The 25,298-nt window shown below is 53.7% G+C and overlaps 1 protein-coding gene and 1 non-coding gene across 7 annotated transcripts in view; both read right to left on the minus strand.

The window, feature by feature from the left end:
- Fam178b (family with sequence similarity 178 member B) overlaps positions 1-25,298 on the minus strand; it is an 82,889-nt gene that overhangs the window by 25,196 nt on the left and 32,395 nt on the right. For 3 of the 6 annotated variants that reach the window (XM_076833388.2, XM_076833386.2, XM_076833387.2), the window contains 5 exons: positions 18,385-18,499; positions 12,149-12,242; positions 11,675-11,851; positions 11,378-11,475; positions 36-120 (listed from right to left, as the gene is read on the minus strand). In XM_076833388.2, coding sequence (XP_076689503.1) covers positions 36-120; positions 11,378-11,475; positions 11,675-11,851; positions 12,149-12,242; positions 18,385-18,499 — 569 coding nt within the window. Of the gene's footprint in view, positions 1-35; positions 121-2,388; positions 2,501-2,801; positions 2,880-11,377; positions 11,476-11,674; positions 11,852-12,148; positions 12,243-18,384; positions 18,500-25,298 lie in introns of those variants that run through there. The other 3 variants (XM_076833389.2, XM_076833391.2, XM_076833390.2) reach the window with 3 other exon arrangements.
- On the minus strand, positions 22,643-22,782 carry LOC143380834 (small nucleolar RNA SNORA33). The gene has a single exon (XR_013088709.1). It is a non-coding gene; the product is annotated as a small nucleolar RNA SNORA33 (small nucleolar RNA).

Consider the following 25,298-nt stretch of genomic DNA (forward strand, 5'->3'; position numbering starts at 1 on the left):
TCACTGCAGCGGAAAGCTGACTAATACAGACTCACCTGCATCTTCTCTTGCCAGAGAGGGAGTTCCTCTTGGCCGAGCATCCGGGCGATGACCACAAGGCTGAGCTGGCTTCGAAGCTGCCTGAGAGAAGAGAATCGGAGAACCTGAGGAGAATGGCAATCTAAAAGGGGGTGGCCTGGAAGTTGGGGCGCCCATGTAAAGGGCAGGACAGCCATGGAGAGGGGACTGTTTTTCTTCTGAGTCGCTAAATTGCTGAGGCTGTCTTTAAACTTGCGATCCTCCTGCCTCCTCAGCCTCCAGAGCTGCTGGGATGACAGGCATGCGCCATGGTGTCTGGCAAGTCTGTGGGTTTTTTCACAGTGTCCAGGGACCTTTCCTTTGGAACCCCTGATCTGTTCTGGTTCCCACCCTGGTTCCCAGGGTGGCCTTGGGAGTGCCCCATCCCTGGAGTGTCAGCGGAGCCTGTGCTTCCCAGAGAGCAGCTAAGGTGGCAAGAGGTGACCTGCAACTGCCAGTGCCATCATGTGTCCTGGTGGGACAGCCTAAATAAGCAGCCAGAGGGAGGCCAGCAGAGACAGGAGGTGAGGAGAGCCCTGAAGGCCCAGAGCCAATGGTGCCTGGGGCCACCAGCCCTGGAGCATTTGGTCTGCGAGCCCACTGTGAGCAGAACAGTCCCTGGGCTGCAGTCAGCCACAGCAGTGAGGAGCCTTCCGCCAGGATGGAGCCAACAGCGGTCCCTCCTGAGGAGTGGACACCCCATCCCCGCCCCATCAGGCCTTCACATGCTGACATTTGGACCTCTGATTTCCATGGGTCCCTGAGCTCCAGGGAAGAAGAGCGGAGGGACGTGGAGAGCAGAGGATGGGCCAGAGTGGCGATGGGTTGAAAAGGGGTGAGGTGATGCAGGGCTGAGGGCCCCCAGACAGGGGTTTGGGGTGAGCCATTCTCCCACACGAACTCCCAAGGCCATGATGCTTTGTGCCTTGTCACCCATGAGGCTATGACCTTCAACATCCCTCCATGTGTCCCCAGGGGCTGCAGCTGTTAACTATTGAAATGGATTTTTTTGATGCTGTGGATCAAACCCAAGGCCTCATGCATGCTGGGCGATGGTCCTACCATGGTCCTCAGTTCCTGAGGAAAGCCACCACCACCAAATGAAAGGTCTAAAAGATGAAACGTGACAGAAAAGTGCGTGAACTAGTACTGATTTCTTAGGGGACAAATACCCTCAGGTAACAACGCTGTTGGAGGGACCCTACCGGCATCCTTAGCCACACTGCAGAATGACATCATGAAGAAACCAAGGACAAACGTGGGCTACAGCGAGGCGTGAGAGGTACCTGGAGGCGGTGGTTCCCTAAGGAAGGACTTGGCGAGCCAGGAATAAACCTGGCCACTCTCTGACCAGCACTGAAGACTCCAGAGCAACTCCCCAGAGCCACTGCTGTCCCTGGTGGTGGGGACAGAGGCAGAATCAGCGTCCTCAAAGCTCCCTTGAGGCTGGGCAGCTTGGGACCAGTGACCCTAATGTGGGGTCTGAAAGTCAAGGGGACAGTGTTGACTTTTTAGGAAACAGTCAGGAAAGCCAGAAAGATCAACAAAGCAGAGGCTCTGGGTTAGGAGAGAGAGAAAGCAGCGGGCGGTTCCGCTCCATGGCAGGGGGCTGTGTGGAGACAGGAGGCCCCCGGCTGGTGGGGTGCTGGTGGGATGCAGGCGCCACTAGGAAAGCCATCTGGAGATTTACCAGAGATACTCGCCCGCTCCCCCAGTGATCCTGCTCCTAGGTATATAATACCAAAACTGAGATACTGGAATGTTCCCAGCTGCAGAAGCACCCTGGGTAAATCTCTAGGAGTCACAGTTATGAACGAACTGTGACGACCTCCAGCAACACGGGCCATCTTCACAGCCCAACACCTAAGAACAGAAGTGTTCTTTCCCTCTTCTGGCCTTTTTCTGGGCAGATTCCAGCAGCTGGGCAGGTTTGGGTCCTGGGCCTTTCTAGAGCAGGGTGCTGGTGTCATGCGTGTGACATGTGAACACCCACAGTCACGACGCCTCATGGTCTGTGCTCTGTTCCATGTACGCTGTGCTTCAATAAAAACCTGAAGTAGAAAAGACATGCACCTGGGAGGGGAGCCAGGCTCCCAGAGTCAGCAAATCAAAATACAGGCTGCCTGTTAAACCTGGACTTTAGACAAGTGAAGGGGGACAGTTTGTAGCATGCCTGTCCCCAGTGACACCTGCACTGCATCTGACAACCGTGACGACCTGACAGTGATCAGTTTGGGGCCTGACCCACCTGGGCTGAGCCATGGTGTGCCCCACAGAGATCCCAGCTCCATTCCCTGCAGCCGCTCCCCCCCCCCCCCCATCAGCCAGAACCTGCCTTCCAGCTGTTCCCGGGAGCCGGCAGCAGCTGGGCTGAGAGCACGGTGGGAGGTAAATGGCCCCTCCGTGCTGCTGCTGCCGCTCTGCCAGGAGTCCTGCATCTGGGCTTCATTAATCCCCAGCCCAGGCCTGAGCAGAGCTCCGTCACCCGCTGCGGGTAGGGAGGGGCCTTTGGGGGGAGTCGAGCTGGCAGGCAGCACAGCAGTGCTGGGGGTGGTGCCAGAAGGGAAGAGGCGGCCGGGTGGGTCAGGCCAGGACTGCGATCCAGAAACTGCACCAAGGGGGTGAGTGGGTGCCAAGGAGCTGCACCAGAGCGCACCAGCTGTCCCCGCCAGCACCTGCCCACCGCCTGTCCTCCTGACCGCCCGCCCAGCTTCTCCACAGCGTCCCACACCCTCAGTTCTCACCCAGAGCAGTGGGGAGAAGGCAGGGAGCCACTTAAGCTTACTCAGAGGAGGGAAAGAAGAGGCTCACCACCAGCCCACTGGAGCAGGGGCAAATAGAGGGCTGGCTGAGGGACCTTCCTCCCCCAGAAACTGCCCCACCCCACCTGGCAAGGCTCCCCAGAACTCACACCAGGAGGGCAAAGGCTGCATCAGCCACTGGCACCCTCCTAGCACTGTCATACAAGGGCAAAGAGCTCCCGCCTGCAGGCTCAGGCCAGGCCTCCACCCTCTGTCCTCAGGGCTTCCCAAAGACCAGGACACTGGACTAGCATTCAGAGGAGCCTAAGGTGCGAGGAAACTTGGAAACGGCTTTTCTAAGCTCAGAGCAGAGATGATGCAGGCACTCTGTCCAGTCTAGTGCTGTCCCTGCACTTCCCACAAAAGACACTGGGCTAGGATCCCTGCAGGGGCACCCAGAAAGGCAAAGGCATTGACCCGTGTGACACTGACTGGAATGTCAGGTAAAGAAGGCTGGGTACAGCCCCTGGTGTCCCTGCCCCAAAGTCACCTCTCCCAGGGGAGCCAGGCCCTGCCAAGACTGAACTGCCCTAAGAGACCAGAGGGGTGCAGTCAAAAGTGAGGGTGCCTTTTCTGTGCGTCTCTAGGGCAGTTCAGGAAGCAGCAGCAGACATGCGGCCCAAGGCCTGGCCTCAGGGTGACTGCTAGACTTGCATTTCTATGCTGCTTCTCGTCCCTCCTAGACACTGCCATGCCGCCATTCCTTGTCCCTCATTTGGAATCTTCTATCTTGCATATCAGCTTGTGCTGCCCTGGCAGGAAGGACCAGGGCTCGGGCTCACAGGTTGGTGTGACCTTGACCTCCCCAGTGGTCTGTGCTCCCATCCGCTGCACATCTACAAGTCCAGGGCCACCACAGAGTTCAGTCACCCACTTGAGTCGGCACTGTCATAGTACAGACAGCAGGACAGACAGCAGGATAGGACAGAGTCGGCCACCAACCCAGGCAGGGGATCTATCATCTATCTACAGAACCACTCACAGGAACCCAGGGCTGTCCCAAACACCACCTGAGCCCAGGTCACCAGACACAAGACCTGGTGCTGCCTAGCTCCACAAGGAGGAGAGTTTAGGAACAGGCCCAACAAGTCTGCCTAGTGCAAGAGCACAGGAAAGTGGCTTCCTGTGCAAGGGTGCCCAGGAGGGCCAAGGGGGCTTCTGGAGAGGGGGGAATATTTTGTCCTGTGGCTGAGTGGCAGCACACAGGTTGCCTTTGCCAGTACACTGATTATCTACCTGTGGGAACTTTCCTTCATGCATATTATAAGTAGACAAAAGATACCCGAGGTCAAGGGCACCCAACCCCCTCCTCGGTATTGTGGTAAAGACACAGAAACTCAGGCTTGGGCACCCGCGAGGCCCCCGTCCTGCCTGCAGAGCTGTCCACTTCACCCCCTTTGCCGCACCCCCACCGAGTGCTCGTCTCAGCAAAGGACCTCTCCCATCTGTCGAGAGCCCCGTCCATTTTTGGACTCCATGAAGAAAACTGTTCTCACGTTTTATTTACAAAGATCTGTCCTTGTGGGTTTCTCCCCTGAGCTTCTGGGTTCCGAGCCCTGGGACTGCCAGGCTGGGCTTCCACATCTATAACAGCCCTTGCTGTGCTCTGAGGCCACCCCCTTCCAGGCGCAAGAGCCCGTCTTTTCCCTCTTCTGGCCTTTTTCCTTTGTATCCTCCGATGGCCCTGAGGTGTTGTCCCGCTTAACTGAACCGCTCTGCCGGAGGCCGGAGGTCGGAGCTCCTTTTCTTGGCAGCCCTTCGAGGCGAAGCAGTGGATAGCTCGAGCCCGTCTTTTTTCATACCTCTTGCTGTCCAACCCCATTCCCCAGATCCTGTTCCTAACTGTGCAGGGCTCTTCTCCTGACTCGGCCCATCATCACGATCAGCTGAGACCTCTGGGACCTCCCCTTTGCTGTCTGTTATAGTCCTGCTGTCTGTGAACCTGACCAGTGTTCCACTAATGGCCTCATCCAAGACCCTGGTTCTGCCCTGGCTGACCCATCAGTGAAGGTGGGCCTCAGGGTGGCCACAGGGCCTGCCCAGCAGGTGGACTCTGATAATTCACCTAATTCTACCAACTTTCAGCCCACATTTCCGATAATGTTCCCCGGGATTGGATTATAGCTTCATTAAACACCAGAGGACACCCAGACATGTGCACTCCACTGTCCCTTCAGACTGTGGTTCTAGCTAACCTGTAAAAAACAAACTAGGCTGTCTAGTAAGATTTATTCATAGGACTCCTAGAAACCAGTGTCCTTTTCTAAGTAAGTGTACACACAGCATCCCTGGGTTGTGAGGGACACATCAAGCATTCTGCCCCCATCTCCCAGAAGCCCTCCCACCTGTAGAGATCCTCTGGGGCCTGGAGGCCCCATCTGCACATCTCCCAGCACAATGGTGGGGTGTCCTCCTACAGGGGTGGGGGGGTTGACTGAGCCTCATTTGCCACAGCTGGAGGCCTTCAGATAGCAACTCCAAGATCTGACGCTTCAGTGCCCTTGGGCCACTATTTGATTCTAGAAGAAATATTGCTCTCCTTACTAGAGCCTTGGTGTACCCTGTAATCATCACAGAGATTTGGGAGGCTGAGACAGGAGGATTGCAGCTTAGTAAGACCCAGATTTGTGACTTGTTTTAGGAAGCTTCCATCCACCCTTCCACCTGACTAGGTAGTCTGTGTAAGCTGGTTCTCTCTTCCCCTCTTTTTGAAGGCCATGGCGAAGCAGCAGGCTAATCAGCAGTCACAGATGGTGAGGGAGGCGGGTCCTGTCCCTGAAGTCCAGGAACATCAGCTTTCAGCCAGGCTTCCCCTTCCTCCTGAGGGCTCTTGCGTGTGGCTGCAGGGGTCTGCTCTGGGCATGGGAACACGCTGGAGGCCGGGATGGAAGCTCCAGTGGCACTCTGCTCTTTCTCACAGCTCCTCAGAGCTGCCCCGGGGGCCACCTTCTTGGAGCAGAGTTCCCTCCAGGAGCCTCCTCTTCCTTGGCCCCATTTCAGATGGCTTGCTCTCCTGTTTACTTTCATTTTTCACGGTTAAGTTCAACGCTTCCCTAAATCTGCATGAAGTCTTGATCAACAGGACGGGGCTGGGGGTGTCGCACAAACGCACTAATGTCAGTGGGAGTTCCTGCTTTGTGCTTAACGAATGGAGCGGACTGAGTGTGACAGCCCCTCACACAACAAGCCGCCCTTCTTCCTGGGGTCAGTCTGGGCACTGAGCCCAGTAGGGCAGCCACCAACCAGGGCAGAACAAGGAAGCCAACAAGCTCCACCCACACTGGCCTGCAGGCAGAGTGGGGGCTGAGCTCCCTGTACGGCTGGCAAGACAGCCAGGCCCAGTCTGGAAGGACGACCAAGACACCTTGGAGAGGAAAGAATTCACAGGAAGTAGCCGAGCGCGCAGGGCACAGGCACAGCAACACGGTGGCCCAGTGGGGGGCTCGTTTTCAGCATCTAGCTACTCCTTGGTACCTTCTGAATTTTATAGACTTGAATGCTTTATCTATTGGAAAAGAAATAACATTTCTACATAAGCAACTTCATCCAGTTGAGGAACCCTCTTTTCTAGTGAAGACCGTGGCCCAGGGCATCACCCTGCTGACCTGTCTGTCTGAAAGTGAAGGTCACCCCTTCCTGCCTTCACTCCCTGGCCTTTAAGGGACCAGTGCTACAAAGAGACCCTTCAAGACATTGGTTCTCCAGGTCACAGATTAATGTGGCTAGAAACTCATAAATCTGGGATACGACAAAGGAAACTTTAAATATCTTGGGAAACTACAGATTATTAACACACACACTCACGCATGTGCACGCGCACACACACACACACACTGTATTGTGTCTTACTTCGGGAGTGAAAGAAAAAACTGAAATTAGGTCCTTGTCTCACAATGAGGAAAAACTGACTCCACCTGGGAGTAAGATAGGAACAACCTCCTGTCAGTAGGTACTGAAAGGAAAAAATAAGACTTTTTTTGTGGTCTCAGGGAGGGAAAGGCCTTCCTATTCATGGCAAGCATTCAATTGTGCAAAACGCCCAGTCACCTCTGTAATTCATTCATGCCATTTTCCTGAAAAGACAGATCTGTCCTAGAAGATGTGATTAGCATGCACCAAGCCTGGGTTCAATTCCCAGCACTGAAAGAAAAAAAATTTTGAGGAAAAAAAAAAAATCCTGGTTCATTGAAAAATGCCACCTATAAACAAGAAGAGAGAATCCATTTCACTGCCATCAGCATAACCAGAACCACAGACCGTGTTCTGTGACCACGGTGGGTGACTAACACTGAGAATACTCAGCGTGAGGGAGAACAGGGGCCACGGGCACTGTGGTGGTCACCTGGCCAGTAGTACCAGCCGGCCCAGCTCTCCCTGGAGGCCAGACGTTAAATGTGCATAGGACAGGACTGCAGTTTCCGTTAAGGAGGTATCTTGTAAAGATGTTTGCCCCAAACTCGTGCACAAGGACAGTCATGGGAGGGCCGGTTTTGTCTTGGGAGAAGATGGTTCCGAGGAGCTTCTGCAGACAAGGGGGATCTGAGACAGGACCCGTGGTGTCTGGCTTACAAGTGAAGAGCACCTGGCGCAGGCTGGAGGCCAGACAGAGGGTTACCCAGAAAGTAGACACACTCTGAAAGGAGAATGCGGCCATCTCAAGAGCCGCCTCTGGGGGCAAGGACAAGGAGTATCTACATGTCCAGGGGAAGGGGAACGTGGCCACCTTGAGTGAGACGTCTTTGGGGAGAAAAGGAGGACTGCAGATTCAAGGGCAATGTGACAACCCTCTGTCTTGTCTTTGGTGCCGGGGATCGTGATAGGCAAGTCCTCCACCCCTGAGCTATCGCCTTGCCCTACGCAGGCCGTCTTGAGATGCCTGTGGGCTCCCAGTTCTGCTCTTTATCGGCTCCCCAAGGTCCGTTTATTGCAGGCCTTGAAGGGGCAGACCTGGCGGATGCGGCCCTGAGTCTACGGAAGAGGGCGAGTTCTGGCCAAGAACACCAGACGGGAGGAACAGAAACCAGGGGGTAAGGAGAAGCAGGGGGAGCCGTGCTGGGAGGGGGCTTGGAAGTTTCTCCTCAGCTAGGATGCCCTGCAAGCAGGACCAAGATTGGGTAGGAATGCCCCGAGTCCACGTTACACCCAAGAGCCCTCCCCGAGGAAGGCAGAGTGGGTCCTGAGCCCCCTTCACACAGGGACACTGTATTCTGAAGCTCAGGTGGCATCACGCTGCCACCTCTCCTTAAAGGAGACGTGGAGAGGGGAGGTCTGGAAGGTGGGCAGGCTGATGTCAGTCTGGTGACGTCAAGACAGTTTATGGTGGTGTGGTCAGTCTCCAGGTCCTGAGGCCTCATGGCCTTCATTACCTGATTGGTAGATAGGGCTGGAAAGTCCCCTAAATTACAGGTTTCTTAAAATACCATATTTCTTTTTATTCACTACCAGTACACAGGTAGACTCACAGCCTTTCCAGGATTCTGGGAGTGACAGGCCTGGAAAGTAGGCACGACTTTTTTCCCCCTCTTGGTACCAGGAGTTGAACCCAGGGGCACTTAATTCACTTAAGCACACACCTGAAATCTCAGCTACTCTGAAGGCAGAGGCAAGAGAATCACAAGTTTGAGGCTAGTCTCAGCCACTTAGTAAGATTGTGTCTCAAAATAAAAAGGATGGGATGTGGCTCAGTAGTGGAGCACCCCTGCGTTCAATCCCCAGTACTGCGGAATTTTTTTCCCTTGTATTTCCTTCATGTCTCCTTTCTACCAACTAATTATCTCTTCTATTTTACCTTAGTTTCACATACATTAGGGAAGACTATGCAGTTCTGAAAAAGAAGGAAGTTCAAAACACACACACACACACACACACACACATACACGCATACACACACAAGAAAACCAACCATTAACAATGTGGTCCTGTCAAAGCAAATGGGAAATTGGGTGGGACCACATGGGCCTTGGAGACCGGTCTCAGGCACCTGGACTTGGTCACGCAGGCCAGAGGGAGTAAGGCAAGGCAGAGAGCTGATAATCACAAGTATCAACAGGTCTCTGCAGACAGATTGTGGGAGGAGGGACAGGAAGCCTCTGCTCCCTTCCAGATGAAGACAGGGAAGTGAAAGCAGGAAAGGGCAGGAAGGAAGTAGCTGATTTAGAGTGACCCAGAACAGGTACCAGCCATCACAGAGTCGACGTGGAGAGGCAACCGTAAACGAGGACATAGGGTTCATGATTCAAAAGGCAGAAAGCACAGGATTTGGGGGTAAAGGGGATGATGGGGGTGGGAGAACCTCTAGGACTACAGGTTCCAACCCAGGCAACAGCACAAGTGAGCTGTGGGAGGGGAGGAGGTGGGGAGGCTGGAAGCAGGCAGGTTGGTCTCCGTCTCCTCACACCAAACAAATCCCAGGATCTGGGCTGAGCAGAGACCATGCCCACTGAGGCCCCTAGAGGGCCTGGGCAGTTTTCAGAAGCCTGAGTATTCCAGATACAGAACAAAACTCCCCTCTCAAGACCGTGGAAAGCCTCCTCTCCTTCAACCAGCTTCGGAGCCAGGAGTCTGAAGTCGAGCCCAGCAGGACCCCTGATGGGGGGTCTGTGAACACAGCATATGCCTGGCTGGGCCCTGAGTGCGAGGAGGCAGCAAACTCCAAGCCTGCTAGCAGGAGCCACCCTTGGGAGGGCTGCAGGGGAGCAGCCCGAAGGCAGGCGACCATGGAGGTGCCTGCAGAAGGCTGGAGTGGACAGGGGAAACTCTGAGCATGAGTAGGCCTGGAGAGGCGATGGGGAGTGGTCTGGTAAGGGCAGGGCAGGGCACTCCTTGTCACTGTGGCCCAAAGCAGAGAAGGAAGGTGGAGAGACAGGGCCAGACAAGGCCAAGTCCGGCCAATGGGTCTTTTCCTTCTCTCTCTCTCTCTCTCTCTCTCTGTCTCTCCTTTTTGCAGTTCTGGGGACTGAACCCAGGGCCTGTCCATGTGAGGCCAGCTCTCTATCAACTAAGCCATATCCCCAGCCCTAGCTAGTGGGCCGTATCTCCTGGGCTTAGTTCCTCTGTTCACTTCATTTATCATCTGAAAACAGTTTATAAAATAGGGTGCCAGCAGCAAGCCTGGAAGATGGGAAAAGCAAAGGCCGGAGCTGTAGCTAGCTCGGTGGCAGAACTCCAGGGTCCAGTCTAGTACCTCCAGAGGAAGAAAAAAAGAATTTGCAAAGTACCTTTCCTCCATTCTATTAAGATAACTGATGGCAAAGATAAATGCTGAACAGAAAATAAAACAGAAAGATGAACTAAGAGTTAGGGAGGCAGCAGGTTGGGGTGACCATCTGAGGTCTGAATGAAGAGAAAGAAACTGTCACCAAAGTTTGGGGAGGAAGTCCCAGTGAAAAGAGAGCAGAAGCTAAGTATACAAGGCCGCATTTTGCTAATAAGACCATATTGAGCTGGGTGCAGTGACACACGCCTGTGATCCCAGAGACTTGGGAGCCTGAGGCAGGAGGAGTGCGAGTTCAAAGCCAGCTATTACCGCTGTTGACCCATGACGTGTCCTTGCTTCCGTTTAGAGTGGAAAATAGAAGTTTATTAAAGGACAGCAGAAAAGACTTCTCCCAGAGGAAGAAGGGGACCCAAGAGGTGGAATCCGTGGAAGAGCGGTTGTTTCCCCTTTTTATAGTTTTCGGTGATGGAATGTAGGTGGGAAGGCCCGAGGGGTGGGACACAGGTGGGCCAAAGAAGTAATCTGGGCACTTCAAGTTTGCTGTTCATTAACACTTCAGCATCTTCAAGTTTGCTGTTTATTAACACTTCTTTGGGATGAGCTATCTTTTTTTTAAAGAGAGAGAGAGAGAATTTTTATTATTTATTTTTTAGTTTTCAGCAGACACAACATCTTTGTATGTGGTGCTGAGGATCGAACCCTCGATCGAACCCTCGAACCCGGGCCGCACGCATGCCAGGCGACATGCTACCGCTACCGCTTGAGCCACATCATTCAATATTAGACCCGATTTACCTAACTACACTGACTACCTAATTTTAAATCTGGCTCCACAGCCTCAGCAACTTAGCCAGATCCTACCTCAAAAAAAAAAAAAAAAAAAAAAAAAAAAGAAACAGGCTAGGATGTGGCTCAGAGGTTACGTAATCCTGGGTTTGATATCAAATAAAATAAAGAAAAACATGTTAAGAAAATCAGGGGGCTGGGGTTGTGGCTCAGCGGTAGAGCGCTCACCTAGCAGTGTGAGGACCTGGGTTTGATCCTCAGCAGCACATAAAAATAAATAAATAAAATAAAGGTATCGTGTCTAATTACAACTAAGAAATAGTTTTAAAAAGGAAAAAGAAAAAAAGGCTCTTTCTTCCTTCCAGTTGTAAAGAACTCATTAGTGAGTTGCACTTTTCGTTCTCTTCCTGAGGCAGGGGCTGGGTTCAGGAATTGGGCAGGAGGCTTCCTGGAGCTGCGGGGAAGATGCGGCGTCCACAGGACTCCAGGAGTGAGCACTAGGGGGAGAAGCACCTACCTGCCCCGGGAGGTCACGTCCAGGAAGAACTGCACGAGAGCCAGCAGGTTGTGGTGGTGGTCGGACACCCAGCTAAGGGCACAGCACAGCGGCTGGAGCTGTGGGGACAGGGGACACCTGGTGGGCTTCTTTCCATTCTGACCTGTTACCCAGCCTGCCTGGGGGCAAGGGCAATGTGGAGGCCAGGACATCCCCATCCAGGGTGCTCTGGGGACACATCCCCATCCAGGGTGCTCTGGGGACACCCTTGGTTCCCAGGGACAGAGCCCTAGGGGTCAGATGCAGCGCTGGGGGTACCTTCCCCGGCCATTCGCGGATGTTCTCCAGGAGCAGGAGCAGGAGCTGCTGGAGGTCGGTCTTGGGCATCAGGCGGAGCCCCACGTCCAGGCTGGCGCGACAGAGCAGCTCTATCAGGCCCAGGAGGTGTGCGTCTGTGTAGGCCCCCGGCTGGGCTAGGGCACACAGTGTCAGGAACTGGAAGGAAAGGGGTCGGAGGGGCCATGTGATATGGGAAGAAGGGCCTGTGGCATCTGGTTCCCTGACAGATGGTCAGGAGGGACTTGCGCCATGAGCCCCTCTGGCCGTGCTGAGAGGAGCGGGAGAGAATGAGCACCGAGGCCTGGATGAGGTCTAGGGCCCTGGGGCAGCACAGGCCCAGGGAGGGCAGTCTCCGCACGGGTGCCAGCAGCTGCAGGGCACCTGCCGCAGTGCTGAGCCAGCACACGAGGTGCAAGGATGCTCCAGAGCCAGGCAGGGTGAGGCCTGACTCACCTTGTAGATGTAGCTCAGGCTCAGGTCCAAGGCCACCTCCTGGGGAGGGTCCTGCTCCTCCAGCCATCTCAGGCTGGCCTCGCTTTCCAGTAGTCTAAGGTAGAACAAAACGACAACAACGTAGGTGACAAAGTGTGAGAGGATAGAGGGCAGAGGGGGAGTGAAGGTAGAAGACGAGGGAACACAGAGGACCCCCGTGTCCAAGGCCACCACCCCTTGGCATTGGCTATCCAGAGGTTGTAAGCATTTGGCCTCTCAGGAGCCAGCTCAAGGTCTGCCTGCCTTCAAGATGGTGGGTGGGGTTGCAGCCATCTTGGGTGTGACTGGGCTGGGACAGTGGCCTCCGAGCCTGCTCACCTGGTCATCTAATGGCAGGAGCTAGCTCCTGGCTACACAGGTTCCTCAACATGAGAGCTGGCGCCCCCAAAGCCAGTGGTGTGTGCAGGTGCGCATACACACACACACTCACACTCACACTCACACTAGAGAGAGAGGGAGAGAGGGAGAGGGAGAGGGAGAAGGAGGGGGGGAGAGGAAGGGAGAGGGAGGGACAGGGGGGAAGGAGGGGTGGGGATGAGGGAGGGATAGGGGGAGGGAGATGGGGAGGGAGAAAGGAGAGAGGGAGGAAGGTGGGGAAGGAGGGAGGTAGGGAGGTAGGGAGGGAGGGAGGGAGGGAAATGGAACACATGAGCACCCTCAGAGCAGAGCCACAGCGTATCACAGCCTGATCTGGGAAGTGACATCCGTTGCTTCTGCTGATTTCTACTAGTCACACAGGGCAGTCTGTCTTGGTGGGGAAGGTCTTGGTGGGGAGTGTGGACACTGGGGGGTGGGGACCACCGAGGGGCCAGCTCTCACATGCGTTCCATATAGACAAGCTTACCAGTCTTGGCTTTCTGGGACTTGGGAACGGGATGTCATGCCCAATCCCTCCCCTCAAGAGTTCTCTTTCCGAAATTCAATGATGCACTGAAAAGCCCACCTTCTGGGGCTGAGGTGGTGGGTCTGTCCCTAAGCAAGCAGGATCAACTTCAGAATAAAAACCACCCTGGAGAACCCCTTCCAGGTGCGGCCTCGGTCTGACAGCTGCCTGGGACAAACACAGCAGAGCTGGGTCCCTAGTGGTGGGAGGGATCTGCTGAGCTGCAGCTGGGTCCAGGGGTCAGGGCCAGGTGATGAAATCCCTTCTTTAAAGATGAGGGTCACATTGAGAGTGGTGAGAGTCTTATGGCAAAAGTGATGCCAGTGAACAGCACATTCATGTCATCCTTCCCATGAGCTTCCGGGTGCATGCTCACTGGATAAGACAGCACACTCACCCTCACTGAATTACTCCGTTTCTGACAAACGTACATTGGAAATATACACACACACATTTTTATATATTAATGTCTTTTTTTTTTTTTTTTGTATTGGGGATTAAACCAGGTGCACTTAATACGGAGCCACATCCCCAGCCCTTTCTGAGTCAGGGCCTTGCTAAGTTGCCGAATCTGGCCTCAAATTTAGAACCTCCTGCCTCGGCCTCCCAGGTCATTGGGATTACAAGCATGGACCGCCACACCTGCCTGGACATGTTGATTTTAAATAAGTGAGTTTCCTTATAAGAAGGCTCCCGTTGACTGTCTCTTCTAAACTAGCTCATGGTTCCTGATAACAGCGGGTTCTCAGTGACTGAGATGCTGGTGATAATAATGCTGTTGAAGGCAGCGGCTCTTGTGTAGCCAGCCTGGCCACAGGAACAGGAGGAGCGCTGACCCCCTGAAGCTCTGGGAAACGCCTCTGCTCATCTTCACCTCTTGGTGCTGGTGCTTCTGCTTGGAGGAGGAGAGATCCCTCTCCTAGACATTTGGAAAGTTGGTGCCAATGGACCAAAGTTGGTGGGAGGTTGGCTGGGTTCAGCCCTTCTTGAAGATTTTAGCATTTATTAGGGCCAGGGAATGGGCGAGGCTGGCGTTTGCACATCTGGGCACAGGCTGGGCCTGTGTCAGTGTGTGAGGGGGCACCCTACTCGGTACCAGCTTGAGCAGGCACCCGGTACATAAAAATGGGGGGCACGTCTTCAGGTTTCCCACAGGGTGAGGCAGCCGGAGTCTTCTGTAGACAAACAGGCTGCAGACAGTCTGCTGCTGCCAAGGGAGGAGGAAGGCAGAAGTGTGAGCTGGTGACATGTCTTCTCTGAGTGGTGGAGGGAGTGCAGCTGTGACACTGCTCTCTCCTGCCTGGGAAGGCATGCCAGTCTTGCCAAGTGCAGCGGTCTCCCGCTGTAAGCACCGTAATCTCCCCAGTCCTTGTCTTTGGGAATAGCAGGGGAACAGGGAACACAATGGGGGTCCTTGGCCCCACCTTTCTGAGCAGTTGCTGGAGTGCCCTGGTAGTATCTGTGGCCACCATTCTGAGATGCAGCTTCGTGGGGTCCCCAGGACTCCACCAACTGCTCCAGCGAGAGGCCAAGGAGCCTGGGGGAATTGCTGGCCCACCAATCCCTGCTCCCTCCTGGACTCAGCAGGTTAAGAGTGAATTTATGGTCCCTTGTTGGGACTTGGGAACCAGGACATCATACCCCAGCCTGCTGGCCCTGCCTCAGCTGTGGCTTAGGGCTCACAGTCTGCAGCCAGGAGCTGAAGCTTAGGTCTGGGTGACACTGATCTCTGACCTCTACCTGTTTCTATATCCATCTTCCCCACATGTTGAAAAATATCTGTAACTGAGCATCTTCACCTCCCCCTCCCCAGGAGGACAAGGGAAGGGTCTCCAGGCAGAAAACCTCCCACTCCCAAAGGTAGATGGTAATATCTGGGCCCTGCTACCACCACCATCAAGAGCTACCTGGCAGCAAGCAGGGTGCCCTCCGCAGGGCTGCACCCAACTGCAGCTGTCCCTCTTGCCATGGTGAGGAATAGCCACCAAGCTAAGGGAGGGGGCAGGAAGGCTAATTTTACCTGGATTGAATTACACCATCAAAAGAGGCCATTATCAACTGCCCCGTGCTGGACAGGATGTCCTTTCAATGTGCTAACTGTCATTTATTTATCTGTCTGGCCTCTGCACAGGGCTGTCCTGACAGCCAGGTTCATGGATCTGAGCAGGACTCATCATCTGGTTTTGTGCTCAGGAAGCAGCCTTGGGAGACCAGCCATAGCTGGACGGTCCCTGTGTTCCCCCGTGAGACTGGAGCACTGATGAGCCCATTTTGGGTGGCAGTGTGGGCGTGAGCCCCTTCCCAAGGGTGCTAATGCTCTGGCTCCTCCTCCTCTGCCCCTTCGACCCCATACATTCCCTTGTTTTCCATCCCCAGCCTTGTGACTGGGCAGGGACTGCTTATTTTCAACAAGTGGACACCTGGATGATCCGCAGGGTTCAGCTGTGGAAGGACTGTATCCTTCTGAAAGAAAATCCTGAAGCACGTTCAGATAAAAGTTGGTGATGGATTTGAAAGAAATCTGAGATTAAAAACCAATAGTGAGGGCTGGGGTTGTGGCTCAGTGGTCGAGCGCTTGCCTAGCGTGTGTGAGGTATTGGGTTTGATTCTCAGCACCGCTATGAATAAAATAAAGCACCATCAATGTCTTAAAACCAAAAACCAACGGAGAGGCTATAATCCCAGCAGTTTGGGAGACTGAGGCAGGAGGACCATGAGTTCAAAACCAGCCTCAGCAACTTAGTGAGGCCCTGAGCAACTCGGTAAGACCCTTTTTCTAAATAAAATAGAAAAAAAAACAGGAGATGTGGCTCAGTGGTTAAGTGCCCCTAGGTTCAATCCCTGGTAACCAAAAGAACAAAAACAAAAACACAATAGGAAGGCTGGGCATGGTGGCACACACCTGTAATCCTAGTGACTTAGAGGACTAAGGTAGAAGGGTCACAAGTTTGAGGCCAGCCTCTAAAACTTAGCATGACTCTATCTCAAAATAAAAAATAAAAAGGGCTGGGGATGTGGCTCAGCGATAAAGCACCCTGGCTTCAATCCTCAGTACCCACTCCCCCAAAGCAGTGAAAGGCACATCTTCCTTACAGCAATCAGAGGGACAGCTGGGTCACGGGGCCTGTGAACAAACAGCCCTTCATTTCTAGCCTTTGCCATTATAAGGCTCTGTAATGTGCCCCTCCCCCAAAGATACCCAGAGGCATCTCTTCTGTGGGGAAGTCCTACATGAGGACAACCCTAGAAGGCATCAGAGAAGAAATGCCTAGTGTGGAGTCATCGGCACAGGGTAGGCCTCTAGTGTGGTCAGCAGCAAGAAGGGGCAGGCCACAGGGAGAGGGTGCTTCTTGGCGATTGCTCCTGTGGCCCACCTCCCTGAGGGGTGTTGAACCCTGCTGGGGAGGTGCTGAGCCTTGCTGGTGTCTCCTGAATGTTCTGGAGGAGCTGTCCCCCAACCCCATGGCACCATCCAGGGCCTTCCCAAGCGCTGTGGCAGCCACCCACCCAAGGAGTAACTGAGCATCTTCACCTCCCACTCCCCAAGAGGACAAGGGAAGGGTCTCCAGGCAGAAAACCTTTCGTTCCCAGTGGCTTGGCAGGTGGACCTCAGCCTGCTCTTACAAGGCTCAAGCTGGGAACTTTCCTATGGCCATCAGCCAATCCTCTAGGACAGCTTGGAATCCTCCTGGGGAAATGGTGTCAATGGCCAGGTTAAGGTCTGGGGTCCATGGAAAGGAGGCAGGGGGTCAAAACAGCATGTGTGGGCATGAGACCACACAGCTCTGAGCTCTGCCCTAGGACAGCACGGCTCCCTGTGCCTGAAGAAGCTGGAGGCCTGCGTGCTGGGGTTTGTGGAGCAGTGCTGAGATGATGTGCTTAAATGGCAAGGGTTCAGAGCCAGGTAGGTATGGTGGCACATGTCTATAATCCCAGCAGCTCATGAGGCTGAGGCAGGAGGATCAGGAGTTCAAAGCCAGCCTCAGTAATTTAGTGAAGCCCTAAGTAAGAGAGCCTATCTCTAAATAAAATATAAAAAAGGGCTGGGGATGTGGCTCAGTGGTTAAGTGCCCCTGAGTTCAATCCCTGGTACCAAAAAAAGGGCCATAATTCTAACGCCCACCTGCCCCCTGCGGCCTCTGGAGACAGCCGAGTTGCTCTGCAGTGTGAAGGGCAGGAAGCAGTCACATCTTGGCAGAACCAGTAAGAGAGGGGAAGGGGAAAGTGGCTTTGGAGCATGGAGTCTAACCTGGTGGTAGATGGTTTCCAGGGCCACCTCCCACTTCCCAGGGGGAGCTCGGGGTTCATCCAGCAGTCAGAAGTAGCTCTTCTGATCCCCTCCACTGGTCTCCCACTCCATGTGCATTTGCTTTTTGGAGTGAAATTCAAATTTCCCCCACTCATCTGAGACAGGGGTGTGACTGAAGCTCTGCATTAGGAAGCGGCAAGTGGCTTCTTATACCAGATAAGGACACCGAGCTCTGGGGAGAGGGGCAGGAGCGCAGGCTGGCACACGCGTGGGGTGTTTCCAGCAGAGCTGAGTGCAGCTAGCTTGGCAGACAGTTACTAAACAGTCGTAGAGCAGGTTCTTAAGGAAGCGCCTGCTTTTCCTGAGGAGGAACATCGCCAGTCAGCCTCCAGTAGCCAGGGCGAGGCACCTCCTGGGCCAGAGAGACTGTTAGCTGGATGCTTGGCGGGAGCTCCTCAAAGAATCCTCCAGGAAGCCAGATGTGCCAGGATTTGTAGAACAAGATCATAACACTTTTACAGCCTGGATGTGGTCACTATCTGCTGACGACAGTTATGTGCATATTGTGTGGTGCTGTCCCTGGAAGGGACAGTGCACATGCAAATTAGCATCACCGTCCACCAACTACCACACTCAGCCCAGGCGCAAAGTGGGCACACGAGAAACAAAGAGAGCACTGTGGAAATGACAGGGAAAACCGCCTTGCTGTGTTCCAGCTGCCGTCAGCAGTGGACCCACCAAGAGCCCTGGAGCAAGGCTTGCGAGATGGGGACACGTCTGGGGACCTCCCAACCAGCCGAGAAGTCTGGGCTCCACCAGGAGGTGGGGAAGCTAGGTCTCACTCAGCAAGTGGCTGAAACAAACACTTGATGAAGAGGCGAGGCTCACCTACCCCATTCTCCCCAGGCCTGAGGCCGGGCGCATGGGAGCACACATGCCAGCATTTCCAGGTGGCACATGCCACTGCTCTGAAGCTCCCCACCCTGAGGGCTAGAGCCAAGTCCCCAGTAACTGGTGATCAGAGGAAAGACAGCAGAGGGGAAGGGAGGAAGGGGAGGCACCCACCTGCTGCCATGCTGAAAGGGCCCCAGCGGGTACAGGGCAGGGTTGTGGGCTCCCAGGCTGTGGAACGCCTCCATGACCTCCTGCAATGAGGGGTACCACAAGCGCATGTCTTCATCTGTCAGGACAAAGGAGGGCAGAGAGTCGGCTCAGAGAGAGGAGGGAAAGGCCCACTCCTCTCTCCAGAAGGCTGCCACAGGGATGTCTGGCGCAAGGCAGCCCCTTCCTGCTTCCTCTGGCATCGCAGGTGTTATCATCAGACAGGAAGCAATGAATGGTTTCCGGACACTTGCTGGAGCTCTGCGAGCCTGTGCATGCTTTATCAGTCTTCAAGGTATGGCTACAGACAGGTGCAAGGGACGAGGTGACGGTGCCCTGAGCATCCATACTAGGCAGCCATTGGGTGCTTAGCTGCTCACAGCTAAGTGACACAAGGAGTCCTGAACCAAAGGCTCCGAACCTTAAGCTTTAGAGGACACTAGCCTCTAGTCAGGTATGGCGGCATCTGCCTGTGATCCTAGCCACCGGGGAGCCTAAGGCAGGAGAATCATTGAGTTTAAAAAACAAAAAGAAAGAAAAGGCAATGCTAGCTGCAGTAGGCCCCGGCCCTCTGCCACCAGGGATACAGCCTGCTGTGGCCTGTCACTGCCCTCACTGTCACATCTGGGTGCTCCCTGGGCCTCTGCCTGCCAGCCGCATGCCTTGCTGCCCTGTCTTCTGGGCATCAGTGGCCCATGGGTACAGTCTCTCTGCACCAATTTAACAAGACACGCAGGACAATCTGCCCAAATCAACACAGACGGAAAGTTGTGTGTACACAGCACCTTTTCTCCTGTCAGACCATTTAAGGGCACTGTCACGGCCAAGGGAGTAGAAAAATAACAATGTGGTCAAGCATATCTTCCAAAGATTGCCACGTCGAGGTGGCCCATCTCGCACTACGGCTCCCCCCACCCCCCTCACCAGGAGGCAGCGTCCACAGCTCCACCCTGCCGGCCACTCCTTCATGTCGTCTTACTCATCAATTCCCTGGCTTCTTGCCGGCCTCTCACCACTTGAATGCAAATTCTATGGAGGCAGAGGCCACGTCTGTGTTGGTCATCTCCATGTGCCCAGGGCCCAGAGCAGTGGCCAGGGCCCAGGGGAAGCTGAATAAATGAATGAGCAAACGGATGACAGGGATCCCAAACAAAGCACAACCTAGTTCTTCACAACTAAGAGGGGAGCTGTAGGCAGTCACAGGATGAGGCAGTCAAGGACACAGATGTTGTCAAATGTTACACTTGACAATGGACAAGGCCATTGTCAAAACCCTGGCAGGCTGGGCTCAGAGCCATGAGCTCTGTCAAACCACAGCTGTTTCTGGAGGGTGAGAGTTTGGGAGAGTTCTGTCTTCAGGGCCCACTGTGTGCAGAAACTAGCCAGGTGTGAAGGGTCAACAGGGGCAAAGGGGAGACCCTGACTTCGGGCAGCTCACAGTGCAGGAGGGAGAGGAGCCAGCTAGGTGAATGAGCATGAGTGAGCGCATCTGCGACAACCAAGGCAGGAGAAGGTTACAGAACGTGCTCAGAGGAGGGGGACCTGATTTTTGGGACACAGCAGGAACAAACAAGGCACCTGTCACAAGAGAGGGGGAAGGACGTTCCAGCAGTGGGACAGACTTGATGAAGGCAGAGTAGCATGAAAGAGTGGCGGGGCAGAGACCAGTGACAAGCACAGGGCACAGAGCAGGGCGGGCAAGGCAGGGCCAGGGCTTCTGCAAGGATGACCGCCAAAAGAAAGCTTCCTCCACTCAGGGGTACAGCGAGCCCTGCCTGCTGTAGTCTGGCAGACAGCAGAATGCAGGCCTAGGGGCTCTGAGAACAGTCTAAGGACATTTCTTCCACAGACATTGAGTGTCTCTTTGGAAATGTATATGTGTCGTGACTCACCAACAAGCAATCAGACTCTCAGCAGAGAAAGAACTTTCTCACTTGTTTTTTCCCTTTTGTGACAATACCTCTGGCCTGCTGCACAAATGAGCTGGGAAGAAGGAGGTGTGCAGGGCACAGGGGGACCATTACCAGAGCCTCTGGGACTCACACAGGTGTGTGCACACACGCGGGTGGAAGACGGACACACATCACCCCCAGGGGAGGCCTCTCTGGGCACACCTCCTCCCATACAGGTGCATGGCTGCTGCAAAGCCCCATGAAGGGAAGTAGCACCCACCTACCAGAGCCAAGCTCGGAGCCTGGCGCTGTCCCCTTCCCCTCTCCCCGACCCAGTGATCACTCTGCACTGCCGAGGACCCTGGCCGACGTGGGGGCAGTTTCAGAGGAGGTTGCCCAGATGCCCTGGGATAAATCAGTCCCCGTCAACAGCCCTGGAAGTTGGTAACATGATGACAGGAAAATCCCACCCCAGAGCCCATAATTAACGCTGTCTGTAAGTAGGCCATGCGCTCAGCTTTTCCTCAGCACTGTTTGTCCCAAATGAGAAATTTCTGGAGAGCTGACACAGAAGGAAACCCAGACATGAAGTGGCCAGGCCCTGCCCCCTCACTCAGTTTCTCCCACACAGCTCTTCTGGAGGAGCGCTGGGGCAGTGCCTGGGCACAGGGCCTTTTAAAATGCCAGCGTAGGCAGTCCCTGGCAGTTGGGCTCTGTCCAGAGGCCAAGACTGAAAGCAGCCCTTAGGTGCCTCTCCTGGGATGGGAGTGATGTTCTGCGGAGTAAAGAAAGCATCAGGCCTAAAATAAAAGCCACCTTTTCATCTGGTTTGTGCAGGAAGCTACCTGACCACTGCTCCAGGCACGGTGGTGCGGAAGGGCAAATCCACACTCATCCCAAGAACCTGTGCTAGCCCCAGGGCTCCAGGCCTGGCTCCTTGCTCCCCTCCCTGTGCTCAGCTGGGGCACCCGCAGGTGTGTGGGTAGTAGGCAGGTCCCGAGGCTGCAGGCCTCTGGTCTTACCCTTCTTGAGCCACCCCCAGGGTACATAGCTAGGAGTGTAGGGCTGGCTGCATTAGAGGGCCACGTGGTGCTACCTGCCGGGTCCTGAGTCTCTGTGGCCACCCCTGACAGGAGGAGGGAAGGTTTCCATCACTTTTCATTTTTTTTTTTTTTTTTTTTGCAGTGCTGGGGACTGAACCCAGGATTTGCCATGTGAGGCAAGTGCTCTACCACTGAGCTATGTCCCTGGTCCCCCATTGGCCTTATGCGGGGAAGGGGCTGGTTCCTGGAGGAAAGGGGGCTGGCCCCCAGACTGAGTCCCGATCCTCCCGGGGTGGGGGCTCATAGCAGTCATAGCAGGCCTGAACTGTATTTCATATCGCAACTCTAATTCCTGAACTTCCTGCAGCACCTTTGTACTTAAATTGACACTTGGTCAGTGAGTTTTAGTTTCATTTAAAATGTTTATTGGGGGGCAGGGGCTGGGGCTGTAATGTAGCTCAGTGATAGAGTGCTTGCCTAGAATGTGTGAGGCACTGGTTTCGATTCTCAGCACCACATATAAATAAATAAAGGTCCATTGACAACTAAAAGAAATATTTTTGAAAAATAAAATAAAATGTTTATTCACTCCCAAATGGGAACTGAACTCGGGAGCTGTTCTAGTCCTTCTGGGACCCAGCAGAGAGCAGAGGTGACAGGGTCAGTGAGGGACACATCACACATGTACATCTCAGGCACATTCTGGCCAAGATGGCCTGGGGGCAGGGGGACACTGGAGCAGGCCTCCTGAGGGATGCGGGTGACAAGGCTGTAGACAGGAGAAAGAGCCTCACAGACCAGACGGAGGCCAGGGGTTGCATGCAGGAGTCCAGGGGGCGGATGAGGGAGGTGGAGGCGGGGTGAGGGGGACAGGCAAAGGTGAAGGGCAAAAGGAAGCAGAAGGTCTGAGGATCTATGTCCTCAGTGAGAAGGCAGACCTGCACCAAGCCCTTTGTAATTTAGTCGTGTGTGTGCGATGCTAGGGACAGAACCAGGGCCTCACCCGAGCTGCGGGTGCTCTATCGACGAGCTTCACCCCAGCCCTCGAGTCTGTTTGTTTTTTGATTTGGTTCCATGGATTGACTCAGGGGTGCTTGATCGCTGAGCCACATCCCCATCCTTTAAAAATTTTATTTAGAAACAAGATCTTGCTTAGGGCCTCACTAAATTGCAGAGGCTGGCTTTGAACTCTCAATCCTCCTGCCTCAGCCTCCTGAACTGCTGTACTACAGGTGCGTGCCACCACACCTGGTTTCAACTCTGGGTTCTCCCCACCTCCCCACTATTTGTTGTAGCCATTTTCAGGTACCTTAATGACCTTAATGACTTCAGTGTCCTTACGACTCGTTACATGGCCTCACTATTGCCAGTTTTTTCTAAAATTTCTGCAGAAACACTTGCAGGTAAGCAGATTCACCAGCTGGCTAGCGAGTCTGGGTTTTAAAGCCACATACACTCCACCACCTGACCTTCAGTGTCAGGGCAGCACAGGGCGCCGTGTCCTTCCCGACACCAAGCCGGTTCTTCCAGGGGGATGCTTATGAATCCTGAACTGGTCCCCGTTCTTGGTCTCTCCCCTCCTTTTCAAGCCCCAAACCTACATTCTTTCAGAATGTTCTGTTTCCTCTCTGTCCTACCACTAGCTCCGCAGGGTCTTGATTTCCCCTAGTCTTCCCACTCACCCTGAGCCTCAGGCCCTCCCTTTGTGCCCTGCTCTGCTGTTACCCACCCTACACTCCACCCCCATCCTGGAGGCCCTGGCCTGTCTGTTCCTGAGACAGTGTACCAGGGGAGGCCACCTCTCCTCTCTCCTGGCCTCTGTAACTCACACCACTGCCTGTGTCATCTGACACCGTAAGTCTTGGAGGCCCCAGTATGCAGGATAGAGATGCACTGCACCGACTGGCACAACTCACACCTGCTGGAATTAGGTTAGGCTACACAGAGCCAAAGAACAAAATAAAAAGCAAAACCCACTGGGGTTTAAAGAGACTAGGATTTTATGTCTTTGTGATTAAAAAAGAGGCCTGGAGTGGGGTAGACCACACTTGGTGCAGGAACAGGACTGCGCCTGCAGGATCTTGGTGCCCATCTCTCTGCTCTGCCATCTTGGCATGTGTCTCCTGTGCTCCAGGTCATCCCATGGTCCAGGATGGCTGCTGGAGGCCCAGCTATCACATCTCAACTCCAGGCAACACTTTTCCACTTTGCCACCTAAAGTATGCATTCCTGGATTATTTATATGGATGCAAGGCCCCTCTGTGTGACCTGGGACTTAGTACCAAACCACCTTCCCAAGTTCAGAAAGCACGAATTTGAGACAGATTTAGACACAACCAAAGAGTTTGCCAGCAGTTTCTTGAATGGACAGTCGACTCCAGTTCTCTCACTGTGCATTTGTGAGCCTCAGATTTTTGGACTATAACTCATCTCTGGAATAAAATGAAACAGAAAACACCAAATGCAGGCAAGGATGGAAATGTCCACTGGTCCATCCACTTTGCAGACAGCCTGGCAGTTTCTTAGAAAGCTAAACATGCTCTTACCATAAACCCTGGCAACTGCCCCTGAAAACTTAGGTCCATAAAAAATCTGCATGAGATTTTTTTTTTCAGGGGTTGGGGAGTGCTGGGGATTGAACCCAGGGGTGCTTAACCACTAAGACACATCTCCAGTTCTTTGTTATTTTGAGACAGGGTCTCACTCAGTTGCTTAGGGCCTCACTAAATTGCTGAGGCTGGCTTTGAACTTGTAATCCTCTTGGCTTTAGCCTCCTGAGTTGCTGGGATGACAGGTATATGCCACCTTGCCCAGCTGCACATGAATGTTTACAGCAATTTTATTTGTAATGATCAAAAATTGGAAGTAACCAGGATGACTTTCAATAGTGAACAAACTATGGCATCAGATATTATTCAGCAATAATAAAGACATGAGAGCCAGGTACAGTGGTGCACACCTGTAATCCCAGCTACTTAGGAGGCTGAGGCAAGGAGGATCACAAGAATTCAAGGCCAGCCTCAACAACTTAGTAAGACTCTATCTCAAAATACATTTTAAAAAGGGCTGGGGATGCAGCTCGGTGTAGAGTGACCCTGGATTCAACCCCAGGACCAAAACCAGAAAAAGGAAAAAGGAAATGAGCTATGAAGACACAGAAAGCCAAGGAGGGACTTGAAATGCTCTTGCTGAGTGAAAGAAGCTGCTTGAGAAGCTACACACTGCACAGTTCCAACAGTGGGACATTCCAGAAAAGAGAACCATGCAGAAACTTAAAAAACGCTGTGGCTGCCAAGGACTGGGTGGGGGTATAGATGAGATGCATGGGGAGAACCCAAGGACACTTTTAGGGTAATGAAATTTCTGTATGATACAGGAATGAGGGACATGTGTCAGGACATCTGTTAAAACCCACAAAACTGCACAACCTAATTTAAGCCACAGATTTTAGTTAATAGTGACATTAATATTGTTTCATCAATGATAACAAATATTCACACTAACATAAGATGCTGACAACAGGGGACACTGTGGGTGGGGGCAGAGGGGGTCATGAGAACTCTATGTACTTTCTTATCCATTTGTCTGTAAGCTGAAAACTATTCTCGAAAAATAAAGGCTGCTGCCAGGTGCGGTGGTGCCTGCCTGTAATCCCAGCGGCTAGGGAGGCTGAGGCAGGAGGATCACGAGTTCAAGGCCAGACTCAACAACTTAGGGAGGCCTCTGCATGCCTGGCAGGTGCCCCACCACTGAGCTTCATCCCCAGCCCTTTTTATATTTTAAAACAGGATCTTACTGAGTTGCTTAGGACCTCCCTAAGTTGATGTCTGCTGCAGGCAATACACATGCTCTGTCCCTCACTCCTTCAAACAATAACTCCCGAGTCCTGTAGTGCGCCTGGCTCACATTACTGCCAGGAACCCAACAGAAGGTCAGAACTCCA

This window comes from Callospermophilus lateralis, chromosome 14 (assembly GCF_048772815.1).
Source record: "Callospermophilus lateralis isolate mCalLat2 chromosome 14, mCalLat2.hap1, whole genome shotgun sequence".
Classification (NCBI taxonomy): Eukaryota; Metazoa; Chordata; class Mammalia; order Rodentia; family Sciuridae; genus Callospermophilus; species Callospermophilus lateralis.